This window comes from Ursus arctos, unplaced genomic scaffold (genome assembly GCF_023065955.2).
Source record: "Ursus arctos isolate Adak ecotype North America unplaced genomic scaffold, UrsArc2.0 scaffold_19, whole genome shotgun sequence".
NCBI lineage: Eukaryota > Metazoa > Chordata > Mammalia > Carnivora > Ursidae > Ursus > Ursus arctos.
This window is the reverse complement of record NW_026622863.1, coordinates 23834222-23855240: the sequence shown is the minus strand read 5'-3', so window position 1 is coordinate 23855240 and position 21019 is coordinate 23834222. Positions and strand designations below refer to the sequence as shown.

The window sequence follows — 21019 nt, the reverse complement described above, 5'->3', positions numbered from 1 at the left end:
CAACTATCTTGACAAAACTATTTCTATCACAAGTACCTCTTTTGAAACTGGAATAAACCCAGTTTAAGTTACAAGGAGGAAGTAGTTCAGAGATAACCAGCATTATGTGAGAATCTTTATTTTGACAAATAAGTGCAGTATAAAATATTTGACCTGAAAAGTAAAAAAAAAAAAAAAAAAAAAAAGTAAAAATAAATACGTTTACAAATTATTGTAGAAAGAATACAAAAGGGTTAAAATTCTCAATGAGGAAAAACCAAAATGTGTCCAGTTGTATAAAGGCTCTTCCCTTGCAAGAAACGGGGATAAAGCTGAAGACCCAGTTTGGTTTCGCTGCTGAAAAATGTACAAAATAACTTAGAAAAACCAGTCGAGGTCAAACGTTGTGAGCCCACTACTTGTACCTGCCTACTCTTGATTTGAGCAAAGTTGATAACCACAGTGCAAGGCAGAGTTGATGGTAGGACAACCAGGAGTTCTCCATCCAGGAGTCTGTCCTACCTTAACCTTCAAGTAAAAGCTGAAGAAAAACAAGCCCTTAGTGAAGTCTGAGCTCTGCAGTTGGCTGACCGGATTTCCTCCATTGTAGTGCTCAAAATAGTTTATTTGGCCAGCAAAAACACGGAAGAGCCTGGAACAACTGCCTTTAGCAAATGCCTGCTGCCTCTTCCCAGCTTTCCTGGGTTGGGCCCAGTACCAACCAGCAGTCTTACCAGAAGCTCGAGGTCTGTGTGATACAGCGATGTTGGCCGCACCTGGAAAACCCTTGTGTTCATGGGAGATGAAAGAAAAGCACCAGGGTTTGCCAGTCTGTGGCTCAGAGCACACTTTGTTCCTTTGTAGGAAGCACCTGGGCACACTAGAGGCTTGCCCCCTCTACTGCCTACCTTAATGCTGGTTCTGAGGGTTTAGCAGGCCCTGCTGAGAATGGACATTTGGAGAGTGCGAGCAGGCACGCGTGCAAGCAAGCATCCCCGAAGTCAAAGGCTTAGTCAAGATCCCAGGTTTCAAACCCAAGGGCTGAGAATAGTCTCTGGATTGCAAGCCTCTAGAAAATGCCTTCCCTCACTCCCCAAAAGCATAAGAAAATAAAAGCTTCAAGGGGCATGAGAGAGAAATGAAGAACCTTAGGATTTAGGAACCAATTCCATCTCTGGGTTTGGTTTCTGGAAAGAAGCAAGCAAGTGCAATAATGACTATCCACAACTTGGCTGTAAGAGTTCCCTGGAGAAGCCACTGAGGAGAATGGACCGTCTCAAAGATGACCAGCTTGGATTTGAGGCTTCACTTAGGGAACACTGAAAAGCTTTTCATTGGAGATGATTGTCAAGAACTGTAGCCTGAAAGTCGTGCATGCTTAGCCAGCTGCTAAGGGATCTGTCCAAGCAGTTCCAAGATTGCAGTTAATTTGGTCAGAGGCTCCTAATTGTTTTTTCCCCACCTGCTGAGGACAGGGTTGCCCTTGGCAGAGGGGCCTATGAGAGCCCAGGCTCTACCTCAGTTGCCACCTTGAAAAACTTACCAGTGAGAAAGAGGGTGGAAGAGGTGACTGCATCACCTCGAAGAAAGCAAAGGGAGGAGGCTTAGACTCAGAGTGGAGTTTGAGAGAGGAATTCAGGGTGAATATACAGGGTGAAGTACCTGAGTCCTCACTTCCTTTCTGAGCATGTTGGGGTTTCACCTTCTGATAGATGACCAAAACATTTCCTCTCCCCTCAGAGATCACAGACAAGCTCATCTAGATGTCGGGCACTTTCCAGGTGAGATACATTCGGCTCAAGGCCTCCATATAGCCCCTGGCCTTTAGCACCACCACCAATCTTTGTTCCTGGCAGACTTTCATTTTTAACATAGATATATATACACACTCAAAAGCAGTTCAGTGCTAACTCCCTGCTAGTTTGGCTCATCCTTGGGATGTTGAGATGTGGAATGGAGTATATCACATAATAAAGCACCATTCCTGGACCCTGTTTTCTGATGCCCAAAGATCAGGCTTCTGGGCCTTGTATCTCAGGCACAATCTTATTGCATTGATAGCTAGATGTGGGGGTGGGGGTAGGGGACACATTACTACCTGGTCCAGATCTCCTAGGCGTTCTTCCACCACCTCTGGTTGTGTTCAGATGGTCTAAGAAAACCCCTTGCCACAGGCTGTCACTTACCTATCAGAAGTTGCCACTGTTTGGAACTAATTGGTTTAGCACACTTCTGCATTCCCTTTGGATCCTGGGGGAGGAAGTGGAATCTTTCCCAGAGTCCACCATGCATGCAGAGGCAAGCAGATGTTTGTGGCATGAAAACAAGTCTCTGCCCCCTGAGCTGGAATGGTGTTGCCTCCTGTAAGCAGAACTGCCCCAGACCATATAGTACAGTCACTGTTCTTTGCACTCCAGATTTGCCCTTTGGACCGTTAATAAACTAAAACAGCACTCCCTCCTCCCTCCCACCCCATCTTTTCTCTTCCATTCCCCTTCCCTCCCTTACCCATTGCACTTTTCCCACTTTGCTTGGGGGCTGTATCACACCTCCGCAAAAGCTAAGCTATACTGCTCTGGCTTCTTCCCACATCGCCGGGCAATTATGGCCAGATACAACATGAGGAGGGCCACCCAGTAGCAGCCGTACAGGATGGCCCCAGAAACCAGGAAGGCTAGCTCCGTCTCACTGAACAGATCCTGGCAATAAGCTGTATAGGCCAGGCCCCCTAGAAGGACCGCCACCCAGATGGACACAGGGATGAGGCCAATGAAGTTCACCACGATGGTTTTTCGGCCAGAAGTGCCCCAGCCAGACTTGTTGATGGTAGCAATGGCAAAGATCTTGGCTGGCAGGAGGCTGGACATATAGAGAAGGGAATAGAGGGACATGAAGATCATTTCTGCATTGCCCCGAAGGAAGCAGGCATAGGTAGCCTTGATAATGCCCACCAGCTGCACTGTCAGCAGGAAGAGGAGAATATTCCAGATGCGGCCTCGGTAGAAAAGCTGTATGACTGTGGCAATGAGGAAGAAGGGGAAGAAACCTGTGACCACTGATTCGTAGGTCATCCAGAGGTGGTGCTTATGGAACCAGAGAGAGTTGTAGAGCCACTCCCGGAAGTAAGACTTGCTCCAGCGGGTCTGCTGGTTGAGCCACCGGAGGTACTTAGTGGGAGTCTCTGTGAGGCACTTGGAGCGCGCTGTATACTTAGTCCGGTAGCCGAGGCTCAGGACTCGGTTGGTGAGGTGGCGGTCATCTCCGAAGCTGCACTTGCTGCCTAGGAACTTCTGATGGTACCAGTCCTCCAAGAATTGCTGGAGGAGGCTGTTGCGGTACATGCCCAAGGGCCCACTAATACACTGCACACAGCCAAAGTAGGACTGGCAGGCCCGCTCCACATTGAAGGCCATCCAGTACCGCACACTGCTCAGGAAGGAGATCCACGAGTCATACTTGTTGAGGATCTGCAAGGGAACCAGAGATGCTGGGCCTCCTCGCCTGAGGACTTGCGTCCCGGGAGACAGACACCAGAGGCCATGAGGCCTCCCTTACCTTGAGTTCTGTACCCCATTGCTTAAATACCTGGCCATGAGTCCTAACCCAGCCAGAGCTGGAAAACCTGAGGCTCGGAGGAGGCAGCCGTACCGTCACTCTCCCCCATACCTCACTGCCATCTGCACTGACTGTCCCAGGGAAGTGGTTCTAGCAGTCAGGGCCACCTTCAATCTCAGGAAATAGCCTGTGGTGCCAGAGAGAAGGGCTTGAGAAGGATGCACAGCATCCCCGCCCACCGTCTGTCCTGACCCTTCTGCAGCTGGAAAGCTTCTCAGGAAGACCTGGTGTGTTACCAGCAGTATCCTCTGGAAGGAGATCTGGCCCCTTAATCTTACCATACTGCCTTGTTCTACCCATTCAGTGCAACTTCCTTAAGAATGAGGTTTCTCAAGGGTCCAGCTGGGGAGGTGCTTTTTGCAGCACCGCCAAGAGGCACCCTCCATGGTCAGTAGCCTCAGAATACCGAGCCCCTCCCAGCAGCCTGGGCTCTCTACACATACCTGTTCAGTGATTTTCTTTTTCCTCAGGTTGAAAAAGACCAGAAAAGGGATTGGGTACCAAGTGAGCTCTTTGATACTGTGAAAACTATCAAAAAAGAACCACCCCCACCCTACCGCCCCAAGACAGACACACACACACACACACCCTCTCCAAAACACTAGGTAGTCAAGATGCTCATTTCCCAGGCATATCCATTGGATTAGGAAGCAGAGTCTAGGCCCCACCCGCAGGAATCCCTGGTTACTTCTTACTTGGACATCTCCTCCAACTCCCCCTACTTGGGGGTCCTCCTCCAGGACTCGAAGCATCTCGATGGTGCAGGCTGGATCCAGCACAGTGTCAGAGTCACACACCTGTAGAGGGAGTACGTGGTCAGCCCATTTTGACCTCTAGCCTATGTATGCCGCATGCTGCTCACTGCTTCCAGGATATAACCACCTTGGATAGGATTCACTTCCAGCCACTAGCAAAGAGATCTATGCTAAATAGAAGAGGTGAGACGAATCACAAAATGTAAGGAAAAGGAGAGTTGAGAAAACAGGCTTGACAGCCACTACTAGGCTGAGAGAGAAACCGTGGAGACTCGGTGTCAGGGAGAAATGCTTAGCACTGGGCAAGTTTTTAGCCTCTATAGAGCCAGGCTCCACAAAAATGGACTCATAACATTTCCCTGGAAGAAAAGGAGGTATGTGTTGAAATCAGATGTCAGGTACAGTGGCTAGACCTGGGCCAGCAGACACTCCAGGTTAGGCCAAGAAATGGCTCTTGCCTAAAGCACGCTCATAGATTAACATGGTCTTCCCAGTTTCAGCCTCTGGTCTCCTGGACAACCTGCAGTGCAAGTGGAGAATGTATCTACCCAGTCATAGGTCCCCCCACCCCCTGCAATATGTCTGCAAGGCCTTCTGTGCTCCTTTGGCCAAGTCTCTATAAGATCAGGGCACAGTATATCCAAGGGCTGCTCTCACCTGGATTCTCAGGAGCCTGAGTCTGGCACCTGAAACCACTTCGCCATCCTGATGTGACACGTGGATTTACTCTGGATGAGCATAGAGGCTGGCAACAGCTGCCTCCAACCAGAGCCTAGATCAAATCCTGCCCACTTGTCCGCCTTCCCTAGGGAGGCTCATGGTCTAACAGGTGGCTCCATTATTAGTTGAACCTGAGCTATGAGTACTTATCCTGGTGGCTGGCTCCTTTTCTATTTTCTAGAAAATAACTGAGATGATCCAGAGATCCCAGATAATCACTGGCAGAACAACAGAGCGAAGAACAGTACCCACCGATGAGCCGAAACCTGGCTTTGCAAAAGCCTAAAATCCTTTTAGTAAAGTTGCTAATGCCTGCAGGAAGAGGGCTCCCCCCACACCCCATTCCTGCCGAGATTTCTCTTGCCATGCTGGAAGACGTGGCCACAGACAAGCAGCAAAAGGCTGAAGGGGATCCAGGCAGAGCCACCACACCTGTTCTTGCCTACCTTCTCACCAACACACCTTGGGAGAAGGTACCTGGAGAGCCTCAGGCCAGAATCCCAGAGCCTCTTCGGCTAACAGCCCAGGCTTTCCAGTGCTGCCGGTCTCAGGGCTACTTCCTCCCCTGACCCTAACCCGTTCTTCATGCTGCTCAGCTCCCTTCACTCCAAGGTCTTCGGAACAGAGCAGGGTTAGGCAAGTTAGAGCTCTTGGCTGCCTGGGTTTCCCCATTGGCTGAAGCAGGGCAATCTCCCTCAGAGATAAAGACACACCTGTAGCAGGGCTGTTGGAAGACAGGCTGAAGTCCACCAAACAGGCCTGAAGCCCAGGCTGCCCCAGACAGTGAGCCCAGAGCCATAGAGGCTGGCTCAGGTGTGTGAGCCTATTTGCTCATCCACCAGAATGAATCCACAGGAAATGATCAGTAAAGGAAGATGTGTGGCAGGTTTTGGGAATTCTGTGGTACAAGGGAGTAGACAACAAAGTCCCTGTGGCTTGAGCATGTGCCAGGGCTCAAGGGCTTTTCCTGTGCCTTCTGAGTCTCCAGGAAACTTCAGAGGCCCCGTGACCCTAGATGAACTGCAGAATGAAATGCCTCAACATCCCTCCCTACAAGGCCAAGGAGGTCCCTGGCCTTAGGAAGACAGAAAAAGGTCAATGTACCAATTCATTTGCGGATGCAACTTTCAAAAAAGCCAAAACCAAAACATCTGTGGCAAGCTAATTTTAGGTGGGTATAGTACAGAACATCTCAATATTGGTATACGCAACATGCCCTCAGCAAGACTGAGCTGGTACACAGGCGGGCTGCCACGACAGCCGCTATTCATTCAAGTGATGGGCAAACCCTCTGGTATGTGCGGAGAAGGAATGCAACAGAGAAATGGACATGAAATGGACTGGAAATCTGGGGTTCTGGGTGCAGTTTTTACTTGGTACTTAAGTGTGTGAGCTTTACATCAATTCTTTTTAGGTTTTGTTATTTGAAAATTGGGAGCTGTGTTAACTGTGTCAACCTAATAAAATTTCCAGCCTGGTGTCAATGACTTTTTTGACCGGAAGCTGGGCAGGATCTGCTCAGTGTCCTAGCCCTGCCATGACAGCTACAGAATTAGGCTGGGGGCTGAGTCACTGCTGTGTCCCTCCCGCTTCACAAACACAAATCTGACACTGGGTAGAGTAGGGCTCTCTGGCCCATAACTAAAACAATAGTTGAGTGCTTAATTCAAGCCCACGTTACCAGTGGTGAAGCAGTATAGCACAGTGGATATGGGCAGACTGCCTAGGCTCAGATCCCATCTCTGCACCTTACTGCTGTGTGACAGTAGGCAAGTTACTTCACTTCTCAGTGCTTCAGGTTTACCTTCTATGAGTGGAAATACAGTATTTATCTTCTAGGAGTATTATGAGGGTTAAAAGAACTAATATGGAGGGATGCCTGGGTGGCTCAGTGGGTTAAGCCTCTGTCTTCGGCTTGGGTCATGATTCTGGGGTCCTGGGATCGAGTCCCTTGTTGGGCTTCTTGCTCAGTGGAGAGCCTTCTTCTCCCTGTGCCTGCCACCCCCCCCCGCACTTGTGCTTGCACTCTCTCTCTGACAGATAAATAAAATCTTAAAAAAAAAAAAGTATGTATGAAGTGCCTTGAATGGTGTGTGGTATGAATTAAGTGCCACCCGCTTGTTAGCTCTTGTTAGTACTGGGATACCAGTCCAGAGGCCTGCCCTAAGTCACAGAGCTAAGCAACAGAAGAACCAGGATTCCATCCCAGGTCTTTATGACCCAGGACTGCTGTTCAGAGCAGCAGATGCCTCGTTGCCTTGTGAAGGTCAGAGGAAGGAAGTACACAACACAAGGGACCTTAGCCGGACCTACAATCCCTGCCCAGTTTGCCCAGCTGGCCGGACACATCCACACAGCCCCATGTTCCTGATAAAGGTGCTCTTACCTGGATGTAGTCCACTGAATCGCCAAGAGCCTTGAAAGCCGTGTACATGACCTCTCGCTTGCCTCCCCATTTCTGCATGATGCAGGAGAAGGTGCTGGTTCGCACCACATCCCGCACACGGTCCATGCCCTCCTGAAGGCTGGCCTCCGTCTCCCCCTCACCCGCCTCATGGAAGTTGCTGCGCCACACAAAGAAGCCAGCTTGCTCAGTGCCACCTAGCACCTCATGGAAGATGTCCAGCATGTAGGCGTCCTCCTGGCGATTGCCATCCACCACCATGACCACCTTGAGGTCAGGGAAGGCGATGCGCTGGGCTGAGCGCAGGCACTTGCGCAGATAGTCGGGGTCCTCCTGGTAGGCGGCAATGCAGAGTGCCACGGAGCGCCGCGACGGGGCCGGCAGTTTCAGTGGCCGACCTGCCCGCCGCATGCGCCGGTGCTCCAGGAAGGCAAACAGGCTCTGGATGAGCAGGTGCAGGCCCAGGATGGCGCCGTACAGGCCAAAGGACAGATAGTGCTTTTCTGTGTGAATGAACTGGTAGCCTGTCACATAAGCTGCCAGGATGCCACCCAGCACCGCCAGGGCAAATAGGCTGGTGCCCACCACACGCAGGGCTGTCGTCAGCTGCACCGGCATCTGGCGGGAGAAGGAGGGAGGTGTGGAGTCAGGCAGAAAGGCAGCATTTCCAGTCAGTGGGAGTGGGGACATTTTCTCCGGACTGGGTGCAGAGCAGGGAAAATGACCCACTAATGAAAACCATTGCCACTGACTGAGCATGACTAAGACTGTGTGTAGACTCAGAAGCCAGGCTACTGGGGTTTGAATCCCAGCTCTGCCACTTACTCTCTGTGCCTCTGTTCTGCCCCTGAGTTCATTCATCTGTGAAACGTGGACGACAGCACTAACCTTGTAGCATCTTTGAGGGCTAGATGGATTACATATGTAAAGCATTTCGAAGAGCGTTTATTCTTGTTAGACAAACCAAAGCCAGAAAGAACACTGTGATCCCCACCTGGTGGACGGCGGTCCTGGGATCTGCCTGACCCAAAACTCTTCTAGGCAACCCTCAGTAGCGGTGAGCTGAGGCAGCTCTGAGCACACGAGGGGCCATGGAGGGGAAAGAGAAGGATGACCAGGGACGCAGCCAGTGGCCAAGAGCTTCTGCCTGCTCTGTACCCACCAGGGTACTACACAGAGGGAGGGGAAGTAAAGCACAGCCACCCATGAGGCCCACGAACAAAGTGGGGGAGGAAAAGATGAGAAACGGCAGGAAATGTAAAGAGGTGGGGGGGGCAACTTCTCTCTCTTGAAACGGCAAAATTAGAGAAAGTTTCCCTGTGTTCTCTGCTGTCTCACCTTTTTCTCATTTACTGGAGAGGCAGGGAAAAAAGGGAAAGCAACTGGGAAAAGCAGACAAGGAAAGAAAGGAAATGAGAGCTGGGGTGTGGACAGCTGTCCTGAAGCCCAGCAGTCTCGGCGCCGGAGGGAACTGCAGCCACCACTGCAGCAGTCCCAGTGGTGGCTGCAGCAGGCCGGGAGGGGTGGCTGCCCGAGAAGCCCCATCCACTTGGTCCTAGTGCCCGCGTGGCATCTCCGTGCTCATCCACCTGCCCTGCCACTCCTGGCAATGCTGCCAGCCTTCGTCTGCACTAAGGGCTCCCAGCATCTGCTCCGTCGGGAACATCTGGGTTTTAATGAGAAGAGCTTAGCACTCAGCACCCAAGACTTGTGTCTGAGACACAGCTCTACCACCTCCTGGCTGTCTGACCTTGCCCAAGTGGTCTGAGACTTGGAGTCCGCCTAAGAGGGGTTCTAATGGTTTCTTGCTCCATAGGTCTCAGGTAAATAATTTCCCTGAAATTAGAAGCACTTCCTGCCCTGAAGGACTACCCAAGTGGGAAGGCTGACTGGGGAAGAGAGGAGGGGCTGATGAGGACAGCTCCCCACTCCTCGTTCTGACCGATGCCTTCTCCCAATTTCCTCTCTTTGCCACCTGCCTGATCTGGAGAATCCCATTTGCAACACCACCCACCTCTACAGACAACGGGGGTCTCGCTTCCAAGCTTGCTCCAACTCTAGGTCTTACTGGAACCACCCCTTGAGCCCTGCTCCAACACAAATGCACCTTCCTGCCACATAGGATGGGAGAGGAACACGCAGTCACTGCCTAAGCTGGTCTGAGACTCAGGCACCAGCAGCATTCCAGCAGCTGCGGGCCGGAAAGTGCTGTTGGCAGCCTCGGGTCTTCGGGAAGCTCGGCCTCCAGGCGCTCTGCCCCGCCATTCCTGGGAGCCTGCTTCCTCTGCAGGACTCCCAGCCTCCCCTGGTCCCCCCCCCCCCCCACCCCAATGCGCCTGCGGCTCAGGGGGCCCGAGGCCCTGCATCCACTCTAGGAGCGCCCCCTGGCCCTAGCCCTCTAGACCTTACAAGCCAAAGGGGCGCCGCTGGGCACCACTGCCCACCTGCGCTCTGGGAGAGGGCCGGGGGCGCAGAGGCCAGCCCGGCAACCTGCCGGGTGCTGGCGCCCCGCCTCGGTGCAATGCCGGAGGCGGTGCCCACCAGGTTAATACAGCCGGGAAGGCACTCGCCAGGCTGCTCACTCCCGCCTGAGCCTCGCCTTCTGGCAAAGGCGGCGCCGGCCACACCCACGTGCCGGTTTCCCACGACTCAGCGGGGAAGGAACGGAAAACCCGAGGAATCAGTCAGACCAGGCCCCGCTCATCTCCTCTGGGCCCCAGCTACCTTGGCAAAGTGTGCCTGCAGACAAAGGCAGCGTCTCCGGTGTCGCCGGCCCCTTCCTCTCCCGGGCAGGACCCCCAAACGCCGCACGCGAACTGGAGGCACTACCTTGGCACCCCGTACCCCACCGAGGACCAAAAATGCCCCGCAGCCAAAACCCCACGAGCAATTAGGTGCTGGTGTGGACTCTAGCAGAGGCGCCCCTGCCCAGATAGGGGTCTGTGCCACCTCAAGCGGGGAGAGGGGGGCCTCGACCACCTCTCGCCCACTCCCATTTCGTTCAGAAGGGATCCGCTAGAGCTCAGTCCCCGCAGGCTAATGAGCACCCGGCTTCAAGGGCGCCAGGTTGGAGGGCGCTCCCTAAGACACTTACCCCCCAGATGACTGAAGGAGAAAACCCTCAGCCAAGGACGCACGCCGCCAATCTACACCCGAAACTTTGCGGGGCTGCCAGTGTGCAGCCTCTCCAGCTGACAGGTGTGCCCTGCTACGAGGCCCACACGCGGCGGGATGGAAACTTGCGCGCGGGGCTGGGGCTTTTTCCCTTGCGCCTGGCCGGCCGGCCGCCCTCTCGGCCCCTCCGAGCCCGCTGGGGTAGGGGAGGCCGGGCCCGCAGATACAGGCGGCCGTGGCCCGGCTGACCCGCAGGGCCCAGAGCGCCAGGCATCTTGGTGCCGGACAGGTGCGAACCCCCAGGCTGGAGTGGGAGAGGGAGACACTCTGACCAGCCTCGTGCCCCGCATCGTCGTCCGCCCCGTAATCCATTCACAAAACAGACGCCGCAAGGGAGGAAGGGAGGCGAGGCTGGAGGAGGAGAGGATGGAGGAAGAAAGGGAGGAGGGGTCAGTGGGGAGGGGGCTGCAGGAACCACCGCCGGGAAGCCTGGAGACACTGCAGCCCTCCGCCGGCCTCTCGGCGCCGGACGCAGCGCCCGCACAGCCGGGGGTGGGGGTGGGGGTGGAGCGGTGGGGGTCCGCCCGCGGCACCCCTGCAGCCCGGCGCAGCCCCAGCGCGGCGCCGCGCCGCCCGCCCCTCAGATGTGGCCGGCTGGCCGGGCCCGCGCTCACCGTGCCGCCCGCTGCCCGCGCTCCGGTGCTCAGCAGGCCCGCGGCGGCTCCATGCCCCTCCTCCCGCTCCTCGCCGCCGCCGCGCCTCTCTCTCCCCGGTGCACTGCCGCCGCCGCGCGCTCCGACTGACGAGTGCCGGCCCCACGGAGCCGCCTTTAAGTACCGAGCGCGTCTCCGCCGGGAGAGGCGCCCTCCTCCGGCCCTAGGGCCGGAAAGTTGGGAAGAGTGGGAGGGCTCCCCCGAGGGCCGCGAGGAGCACCCCCTTATTGGCTCAGTCGGAGGGAGCTACACGCGGCCGGTGCTCTGCGGGACGCGGGGACCCGCGTGCACGCGGCTCCAGATTCGGTCGGTCTCTGCGCGCTGGGAAGGTGGGTTCTCCCAAGACGGCCAGAGGCCGAGCTCCTCCGCCTCGCCCCGGGGCCAGCTGCCCAGGAGGAGACGTTCATTGTGCTCAACCTAGAACCTGAAGCGTTGTTAACTTTCAATATAACCCCTAGGGACGTCCACAACTGTTAACTCTCCATTCCGCCTCCCCGCGCCCGGCTTTCTGAGCCTCGAAATCTACTCACTCTGCAAAACCGCCGAGGCGATGGAAATCTTTCCCCGACTGCGGCACGCGGAGGGGCTGTTCGCTCTATAGGGTACTCCCTAAAAGCAAGACAGCAGAACCTTCCCGCCGGCAAGAAAAAAAAAAAAAAAAAAAAAAGAGAGAGAGAGAGAGGCGCAGAAGAGAATAATTGTCAAATATAAAAAGACTGTTCAAAGAAGGTGTTAACAATCGTGACAAGCTTAGCTTTGGATTCCGCAGTGGGGCGCTGATGACTTTAAGGGTTTGCAAAAGCTCCAAATGGTTTTGCAGGAACCTTGGAAGTTCCGGTGTCTTAAAGCCAAAACCAATTCCTCCTCCCCTTTTCTTACACCTTTATTTCCGACATCCATAACCTCCTAAATTCCGAACTGACCTTATAGCCAGTGGATTCCAGGTCCCCCAAAGCTGGTGCTGGACTTGGATGAGATGGGGTGGGGTCAGGAAAAAGTGGGGAGTTGTTAGCAGAGAAAGTTTAGAACCAGTTGAATTAGAACCCGATCTCTAAATCTTGGAAAAACTTGAAGAGATATAATTAAACACTAGTAAAAAAAATGAATTTACATGTCCTCCAAACACACCTGAAATAATTTCCATCACTTCTTCCCAACTGCAACAAGTTTATAGGAACATTAGTTGCAGTCTACAAGCTGCTCCCCTTAGAAATCTTAGGGGCTCAGGGACTTGCCTGTCCACTCTCACTCACTCTAGGCCAAAGAGCTCATTGGTAGGTCCCCCAGGCAAACAAAGACCCCTGGCAAAGACACCTACTTCACCCCTACCATCTTGCATTACAGAAATCAAATCATTTCACACTTTGGCTTGAGAAAATCATCACTACTATGCTGCATGGTTTAAATATTCTTTTTTGGTGTCTTTTTAAAAACTAATATTGAATCCACAATGGGTATATGTTTTGAACTTGAGACAGGCCCTAAGAAGAGCTAATAATGCACAGGTGGAGAGAGAAGCCTTTGGTTAAGAGCAAGGCTTTGGAGTCAGTTCTGCCACTAGCTGTGTGGCACTAACAGCATCTTCCACCCAGAAACGGGACTGAGTATTTGACAGGGTTGTTACAAGAACTGAAGAGATTGGCTGAGAGCAGGTGCTCAGTGCAAGTTAACTCGAATGATCCTCAACCAGAGACCGGCATCTGTTTGCCAGTGTTCTGGATTCTAGAAGCTCATTCCTACAGGATGTGATCCTCGGTGACCAGAAATTCAGAGATCAGTGTCAATGAAAATCGCCTCGTCTCCAAAGCATTATGGACTCTCTAGAGCCCCGGGCCACCTCCTCCACATCCAGGGGCATCATCAGAGAGCCAGACACTGGAGAAGCTATCTGATCCTACCTCCCACCCAGATTTGCAATCTGCAACATTATAGATCAGGGAAAACAAGCAGAGGCTAGGTGGGGACAAAAATGAATCAGCCTGATGGGAGTGAATTTCCCATTTAAAGACGTCCCTGTAAGAAGGGTGCTCTGTTGTCAAGAGAAATCAGAAATCCAGGTTTTTAAAAAAGGTTCATTTATTTATGTTAGAGAGAGAGAGAGCAAGCGAGCATGGGAGCAGGGGGAGAGGCAGAGGGAGAGGGAGACAAGCAGATTCCCTGCTGAGCGGGAAGCTGGATGAGGAGGAGCTCAACCCAGGACCCCAGGATCATGACCTGAGCCGAAATCAAGTCAGACACTTAACCAACTGAGCCACCCAGGCACCCTAGAAATCCAGATTTTTATGTGAAATCTCCTAATTTTTAAGTCCTGGCAACTAATTCAAATGTTGGGGGGGGGGGAGGAACCAGTTCACAGTCCAGGCAAAATGTGTCTGTGAGTCATATACAGTCAACTGGCTGCTTGTAAGTGACCTGTTTAGAAGCTGAGGGAATGGAGCAGCCAGTTTGGAAAGATCCTGTCTGTCTTCAACACAACAGCAGCATGACTTCTCTGGGAGCAAGTTTCCTGGGGCTGTTCCAGGACCATCTCATGCCTAGTTAATTTCTAAGGCTTCCACTTTGTCCCACAGGCTTATTGCCTATCTCACGCAGTTGGCTCCGGGGAGTTTTATAGGTGGTGGGCTAGTCAATTAAAAACTCCTAAATGAACAGTGGGTCCAGATGCAACATCATAAGAACAGTAAACATTCTGCCCTACCAATTGGCTTGGTCCCCTGAATGGCTTCCCCTGAGAAGCAAATTCTCTTTTTCAGATCTGCAGGGCCAACGACCCTATGTTAACAGGCAGCAAGGAGAATCTTTACCATTGTGGCCAGCCTGTGGCAGGGAGGATTTGCTTGTAATTAACATCCAGTTTGCAGTGCTCTATTTGTGTTCATCTCTTTGAGGGGAAGAGGAGGGTAGAGGAATCTTTAAGGGGCTGATACAGTAAAGCTCAAGTTTATCTCTGCTTACCACTGGGGATTTAAGAATAGTACTAATTCCACACCCAATTACTTAAAAACATGAATTCAGATGTTACTGAATTGGCTTTTACATGGGTTCCAGAGGATAAGCCTCCCTATTTGGCTCAGTAGTAGAAAATGCATGCTGCATTTCGACATTCATTTGACAGACACTGAAGACCAGCCCTGAGAAGGGAATGATGCTTTGGCACCAAGAAGTGTCAGGCTGGTCCCTGCCATCTAGACAGTTCTCCATTTTGAAGATAAATACACTTGAAAAGTGGTCACCATTCAAGGCAGTTTTTATAATTAGATGTTGATGAGAGAGTCCAATTAGAAGAGTTTGAGGATTTCAGGAAAGAGATCTCTGTGAGCTGGAATGGGCTGAACAGAGCTTCATGGAGAACTTGAGCTGACAATGGAGAAAGACAAGAACATTCTAGATGGGAAGAAGAGCCTGAGAACAAGAGCAGGTAGGGATGCCTGGATGGCTCCGACAGTTGAGCATCTGACTCTTGGTTTCAGCTCAGGTCATGATCTCGGGGGGTCATCGTGAGATCACGCCCTGCGTGGAGCCCCAAATCCCGAGTCGGGCTCTGCACTCCAAGGGGAGTCTGCTTGAGATTCTCTCTTGGCCTCTCCCTCCGCCCCTCCCCCTGCTCACACTCTCTCTCTCAAATAAATAAATGAATCTTAAAAAAGAAAGAAAGAAAGAAAAAAAAAAGAGAAAGAAAGAAAGGAAGGAAGGAAAGAAAGAACTTGCAACAGTATCTGCTCTAAGGAGTGCCTGACGAGTTTTAGCTGCTGAGGAGGAGGATGCCAAGGGCAGATTCTGGAGCCTTGAATGACTGAATAAGGTAAGGCAGTGATGGAGAACTCTTGAAGAAGTCTGAGCAAGGTGGGAATAAATTACAAGTATTGTCTGGGGACAGGTGAGCTGCGGTTTGGGGGCTCAGGAGCGCTGCGTGCCCTGTTGGTGCTGCCCTCACGAACTGTCCCTGTGGGCAGGCCGTGTCACTATCTTGGGCACAAGTGAGGGCAGAGGTGGAGGAATCATCAAGAGAAAGAGACTTCTATAGTTTGAAGGGCTGAAAGGGCTATATGCCAAACTTTGGAGGGTTTGAGGTAACTGAAGCTGACAGGTCCACAAACAAAGATTGCACCTTTCCTCCACTTCTCAAATGCAAACTTGTGAAATGCTCAAACACCTTGAACCAAGAGGAGTCTGCCATTCAACCTCCCTCATCACGGCTGCTGCTTAAAGCTGCAGGACAAGCCTGCCAGGACCCAGGTGGCCTCTGCTGGTCCCCTAGCGAGTGACGGGGCCAAGAGGGGTGGGGTGGGGCACACTAGCTCCACAGCTGCCCCCCCCCCACCTCACGCTTCAGTGCTCCTCGATGGCATGCAGCCCTCAGCTTCCAGCGAAGCAGAGCAGAATGGGGGATGGCAGCCAAGCCATCCCTCCGGGCTCCATCCCATCAACTTCTCTGGGCTGACCATAATCAAAACCTCCCGAAGCTAATGAGGGTGATTTTAAACTGGCCTCCAAAGAATAGCAGGTTATGTCCCCCAGCTGACTAAACAGGGCTTCCTCTTCAAGGCAGCTTAGTCTGCAACACTAGTTAATACATAATTCTGAATGGAAAGTATGTGCCTTGACGACAGCAAGGCAGCTACGACCCAACAAAGTTATCCTTTCATAACTTGCCCCTCTCACCGACAAGTAGTCTGTAATCAGGACCCATTCTGGGGGCCATGTTTGACGAAGCAGGTGTAAGGACTTTTCTGTCCTGCAGTTACAATGGTGAGATTTTAACTCCAGTCTCTCTCTCTTTCTCTCTCCCTCCTTGGATGGAAGAATCGTTTTCATTTCAAATTAAGGGGCCTCTGCTCTGCTGGCGGCAAAGCAGTCAGCCCCTACTAAGGGGCCAGGTTCTTTTATGCTGGCTGGAAGGTCAGGATTAGGAGGGCACACCAGAACGATAACCGAATATCAAACCAGACCTGGACATGCTTTTCTTGGAATCCTGAACAGCAGAAGCTCTCCCCGGCCATTTTTCCTTTTTCTCCCTCTCCTAGGTGAATGCAGGAAAAAAATCCAGGAGGCGATTTTCAACCGTGATCTCCTTCTTGTTGGGATATTGTGCAGCTACTGAGGATTATGCTCATGAAGAGAATGTAGGAATAAGCTGAAACGCTTACAATGCAAGGTTAAGTAAAAAAGGCAGGATACAAAATGGTTATGTATGAATGACTACATTTACATTCCTGTTTTCTTTTAAATCCTATAAATTAAAAGGCAAGAGAGAAGTTCACCCAGATATCAGGATCAGGTTTTGTCTGGGTAGTGGAACAATAGATTTTTCTCTCTTTGCCTTTTTCTCTGTAGTCTCCAAATTTTCTATTAATAAGTATAATAATTTTGTAATAAAAAGGTATTTTAAAATGATATAAATCCTGAATTTATAGAATCTCCTTCTAAGCTGGGGTTAGGTGGGGTATAGTCTATATAATTGATGGGTTCAGGTGAAAAGGGCTTGGAAACCTCAGTCTACAAAGAAAACAATAAAGGGGGACCTGGCTGGCTCATTCAGTAGCGTACCTGACTCTTGATCTTGGGGCTGTGAGTTCGAGCCCCACACTGGGTGTAGGAATTACTTTAAAAAAAGAAAAAAAAAAAAGCAGTCAAGTCAGGAGGGCCAAGATATAGATAGGATTAGTGGTAGTCAAAACTTGAGTAATTTGCTTTATTTAAATCCTTCCCGGTGATCCTTTGAGATAATTGAGCAGAGAACGAGGGAGTATGCATAGCTGTGCTAGCCCATCCAGCGGATTTGAGTGAATTATAAAAAGTCTTCCTCCTGGCAACATAGCCGGGAGCCACGGCATGTGGTTTGTGTGACACACCCCAGCTGGTGTCAGCCCCCATTCACCCCCTCGCCCAGGACCGTGGTGATCCTGGGTAAGGGAGGGATGTGCACGTGAAGATGGGCTCCTGAAAGGATGCTTTTCCTGGAAAAAAAAAAAAAAAAAGTATATCCAAGAATGATGATGCCAATAGCTTTGCACTGAGGCTGGAGGAAGCCCCAGGGAGAGGTTCTGCTCTTGGTGTTGTAAACTGCCCCCCCACCCCGTGCTAGTACCCACGTGCGTGTCTACACCCACATGCGCACAAAATTCACTGTACCCAAAATGGACACATGCACACTTGCTCATTACACGAGCACACACCCTCTTTCTGGACTTTAGAAGAACACAATCCCAGTCTACCCTCCCAGCCACTGTTTCAGCAGGAGGTGAACAGATCGCTTAAGGTAACCTTGTTCCAAATTCATCTGGCTCTTGTTACAATAACATCAACAACAGTGTTTAAATGTGCTGGCATTTCTGCTTATGTCCTCTTTCTTGATGAAAGACATCATTAGTCACTGTCACAGAGGAGGTCCAAAGATGGATCCTCCATAAAAGCAATGAGAGAAGAGCCAAGGGTTGGGGGCAGTTCCCATCAACTCCTTCCCCCCACGAAGTATGCCCGACGATCAGATTTTTGTTTGCTAGGGCACCCCCTTCTCACACACACACACACACACACACACACACACACACACTTTTCTCACTAGGTAAACTAATGCAGTGGTTTTGGCATCTGGCTGCTGCACAGTAGACTTTTAAAACCTTGGAGCTTTTTAAAAAACACTAATGCCTGGACCCTATCCCAGATCAATTTAGAATCACTGGGGGTGAGCCCCAGGCTTGATTTTTCTTTTTTAATTCCTTAGGTGATTCCATTATGTATCCAACGTTGAAAACACATCCTGAGGATTCTCCTCAGCTGAGATTTGCAAGTGCATTTCTGGCACCCGGAGGACAGCAGAGAGCCAGCCAATCCTGGAGGTGAGTTCGAGTGTGGAAGTGTCTGTCCATTTTCCTCTAGCACCATTTTCCTCTGCCACACCTGTCTGAATTAACTGACCTTAAAAACTGAACAGTGAACTAATGAGCTATCAAGCCAGAAGGAAAAAAGGAAAAGCAGAAAGGGTGCTGATTGGAAGTGGAAATGAGGAGGGAGAGCCAGGGAGAAACACAGAGGAGGACAGGACCAGATGGGCAGGATCAGTCCCCACATCTCTGCAATATACCTGGAATTGGACTGACATCGTCTTTTTGTTGGCAAAGGCGCTGCCTCTTTTCTAGGAGAACTGGGGGATGGGGGGAAACCAGCCAGCCCTCGTCAATGGAAGGACAGAGCTGCCAAAACCTGACTTGGGTTAGCTTTCAGTTTCTAAACAAAAGAACTTGTGCACTTTGGGGGCTTTTCCTACCCAAAGGATGGGTTAGGGTAATGGGTCTCAGCTGCACTCTTTTGGGGAATGGAGTCCCCATGACAATCTCTCTCCCTTGGTCCTGGCCTTGGCCACGGAGAAATACCCATGTGGCTGATGCTGGAGCCTCCAACCCTGATGCTCATAGTTTCTTTGGGGGAGTTCGCAGGGGGGATGGGTAGGGGGGCTCACGCCTCCCCCACAGCTCTCTGAAGCATCAGCACCACCATTCTTTCAGTAAAGAGAGCCTAATTTCAGGCTGGCCCTTCCCTAGGATTAATACGGTCACCGTAGGATCTGAAGTTTTGAAAGTGGTGTGTGGTCTAATAAAGGTGTGTTGTATGCTGGGGTGGGGGAGGGCGGAGGCGATTGTTCAAGTTCTAGAGACTGTGGAAGTGCGGAGCAGGTGGCTTTGTTCTCCCCAGCGCCAGGCTACCTTGGCGTGTGATGACTAGGGCTGTACATCAGAAAAGCCCCACCCCGGCACCGTTCTGAGCAGGCTTCAGCTCTAAGGCAGACAGCGAAGATTAAATCTTACATCATTTAATAAGCCACTTAAAGGCCCCGCTGCTCTTCCCAGCTCCCCGGCAGAGAGGGCGCTCCTGCAGCTTGCAGCTCCCTGCAAACCGCCCTCTGCTGACACCCACAGCTCTCCCCTCAGCTGCTCTGGGGCGGAGGGAGGTGCTGGCTCACTGGCTAAGCCCAAGACCTAGTGAACAGACGAACAAGGTTCTCTGCCCTCGTGCCCTGTCTCCTCCCGTTTGCCAAAACTTACATCTCTGGACCTTATTTCTCTCTTCTGCAACAGAGGGCTGTTCATTCCAGACTCATTTATTTTTCTCTCAATGGAGGGTGTACGGGATAGAGCTACCAATGTATAGAAGCAAGAAATACAGACGCAACAGTCACAGTTTAAAACGATCCACTGTGATCATTCTGAACATGAAATCTGAGAATTGACACCCGGCTTCCAGAAGATGAAAGGGTAAAAAAACCAAACCAAAACAACAGCAAACCTTCAAAGGGAACCTATCTGGGCTCTGACTGGATCATATGGGAAGACTTTCTCCACGTTCTGTTATACACACTCACAACGCGGTTCTCTGCCTCCCCTGCTCCCAGGAAGGCAGTCTTGGGGGTCGGCTACCTTAGCCACCCCCAGAAAGAACAACAAGCCTTTAAACAAGCAATTTATGAAAGCTCTTACAGTACAGGAGCGGGAGGGCTGGGAGTTCCGTGGATCTCATCTCTAGCTGCTGTGCCAACAACAAGGTCAAACACAACACACAGAACAAGGTCCGGTGTCTGAGGCTGGGTTTGGTGTACGAGGACACTGTACTCAAAGGGAATCAGTCAGGGCTGACCTTTCACTTGACCTACGTCGTCCATTTAAACAAGCAGGGAACCACTTTCCAGATCCTCACTTATATTAAGAATGCTTTTTTTCCCCCATCATTTGGAATATAAAGTATCTGCTGGGTAGCAGCAAAGCACAATGGTTAAAAGCCCAGCTTTGGGAGCCAGACTGCCTGGGTCCAAATACTGGTTTAACGACTTATCACTGGGTATGTAATCGAGGGTGAGTAATTAGCCTCTTGGGTGCCTCATTTTTCCCATCCGTAAAACAGGGATAATAATAATACCTACCTCACAGGCCAGGTGGGAGGATTAGTGGATTAACAGATCTCAAACGCACAGAAGAGAACATTAAGAAGTGATGATTCTGTTCAGTGATGTAGAGCTCCGTGTGTTTACAAGATGAACTTGATACTCGGAGGGGCCATCAGACCCTATGTCCTGAATCTGGTTTGAAAACCGTGGTCCTTATCCTGGCGACACTCCAAACCCCTTGAGAGGGCATCCCCTAACACCCAGGGCAGTCTCAGACCTGGGAGTCTGGTAAAAATCTTTTTGGTTTTTGTTTTTCAGTAGGGTGTACGCCCAACCTGGGGCTTCAACTCACAACCCCTACATCAAGAGGTGCGTGCTTTACCGACCGAGCCAGCCAGGCGCCCCTGGTAAGAATCCTTTTTAGACCTGCAGGGTCTCAGGGTTTCTTTACCAGGCGAGTCCTAATAAGCTGGTGAGTGTACCTGCAAAGTGTGCTGTTGTGCCCCGTTGGTGGTTTTGGTATACAGAACACTCCAGCCCCTGCAGACTGCCCAGTCGTTGAATTATTTTGAGCACGGTCTCAGCACTTTGCTGTGGAGACTGAACCTATACTTCATGGGTATTAAAGCAATGTCAATTGAGGGCAGGGGACTATAGCTCAGCACACACTTTTTGGTGGACATTTTGGTACTAACATTTAAACACGTTCCAAGCCGGGCGCCTGGCTGGCTCAGTCTGTAGAGCATGCAACACTCGATCTCGGCATTGTGAGTTTGAGCCCCACGTTAGGCATTGAGATTACTTAAAAATAAAATCTGAAAAAACCCCGCAATGTTCAAGC

At 51.4% G+C, this 21019-nt stretch overlaps 1 protein-coding gene and 1 long non-coding RNA gene across 3 annotated transcripts in view; one reads left to right on the top strand and one right to left on the bottom strand.

Moving 5' to 3' along the window:
- Window positions 1–102: 102 nt before the first annotated feature.
- Window positions 103–21019, bottom strand: part of HAS3 (hyaluronan synthase 3) — a 203306-nt gene continuing 182389 nt past the window's right edge. Inside the window, exons 1-4 of one of the 2 annotated variants that reach the window (XM_026495097.4) lie at window positions 11262–11434; window positions 7456–8091; window positions 4290–4391; window positions 103–3446 (exon numbers count right to left, since the gene is read on the bottom strand). In XM_026495097.4, coding sequence (XP_026350882.1) covers window positions 2523–3446; window positions 4290–4391; window positions 7456–8091 — 1662 coding nt within the window. In that variant the 5' untranslated portion in view covers window positions 11262–11434 and the 3' untranslated portion in view covers window positions 103–2522. Of the gene's footprint in view, window positions 3447–4289; window positions 4392–7455; window positions 8092–11261; window positions 11435–21019 lie in introns of those variants that run through there. The other variant, XM_048223560.2, reaches the window with a different exon arrangement.
- LOC125283276 (uncharacterized) overlaps window positions 17253–21019 on the top strand; it is a 65500-nt gene continuing 61733 nt past the window's right edge. The window contains exon 1 of the long non-coding RNA XR_008960097.1: window positions 17253–18139. This is a non-coding gene — a long non-coding RNA (uncharacterized LOC125283276). The remainder of the gene's footprint in view (window positions 18140–21019) is intronic.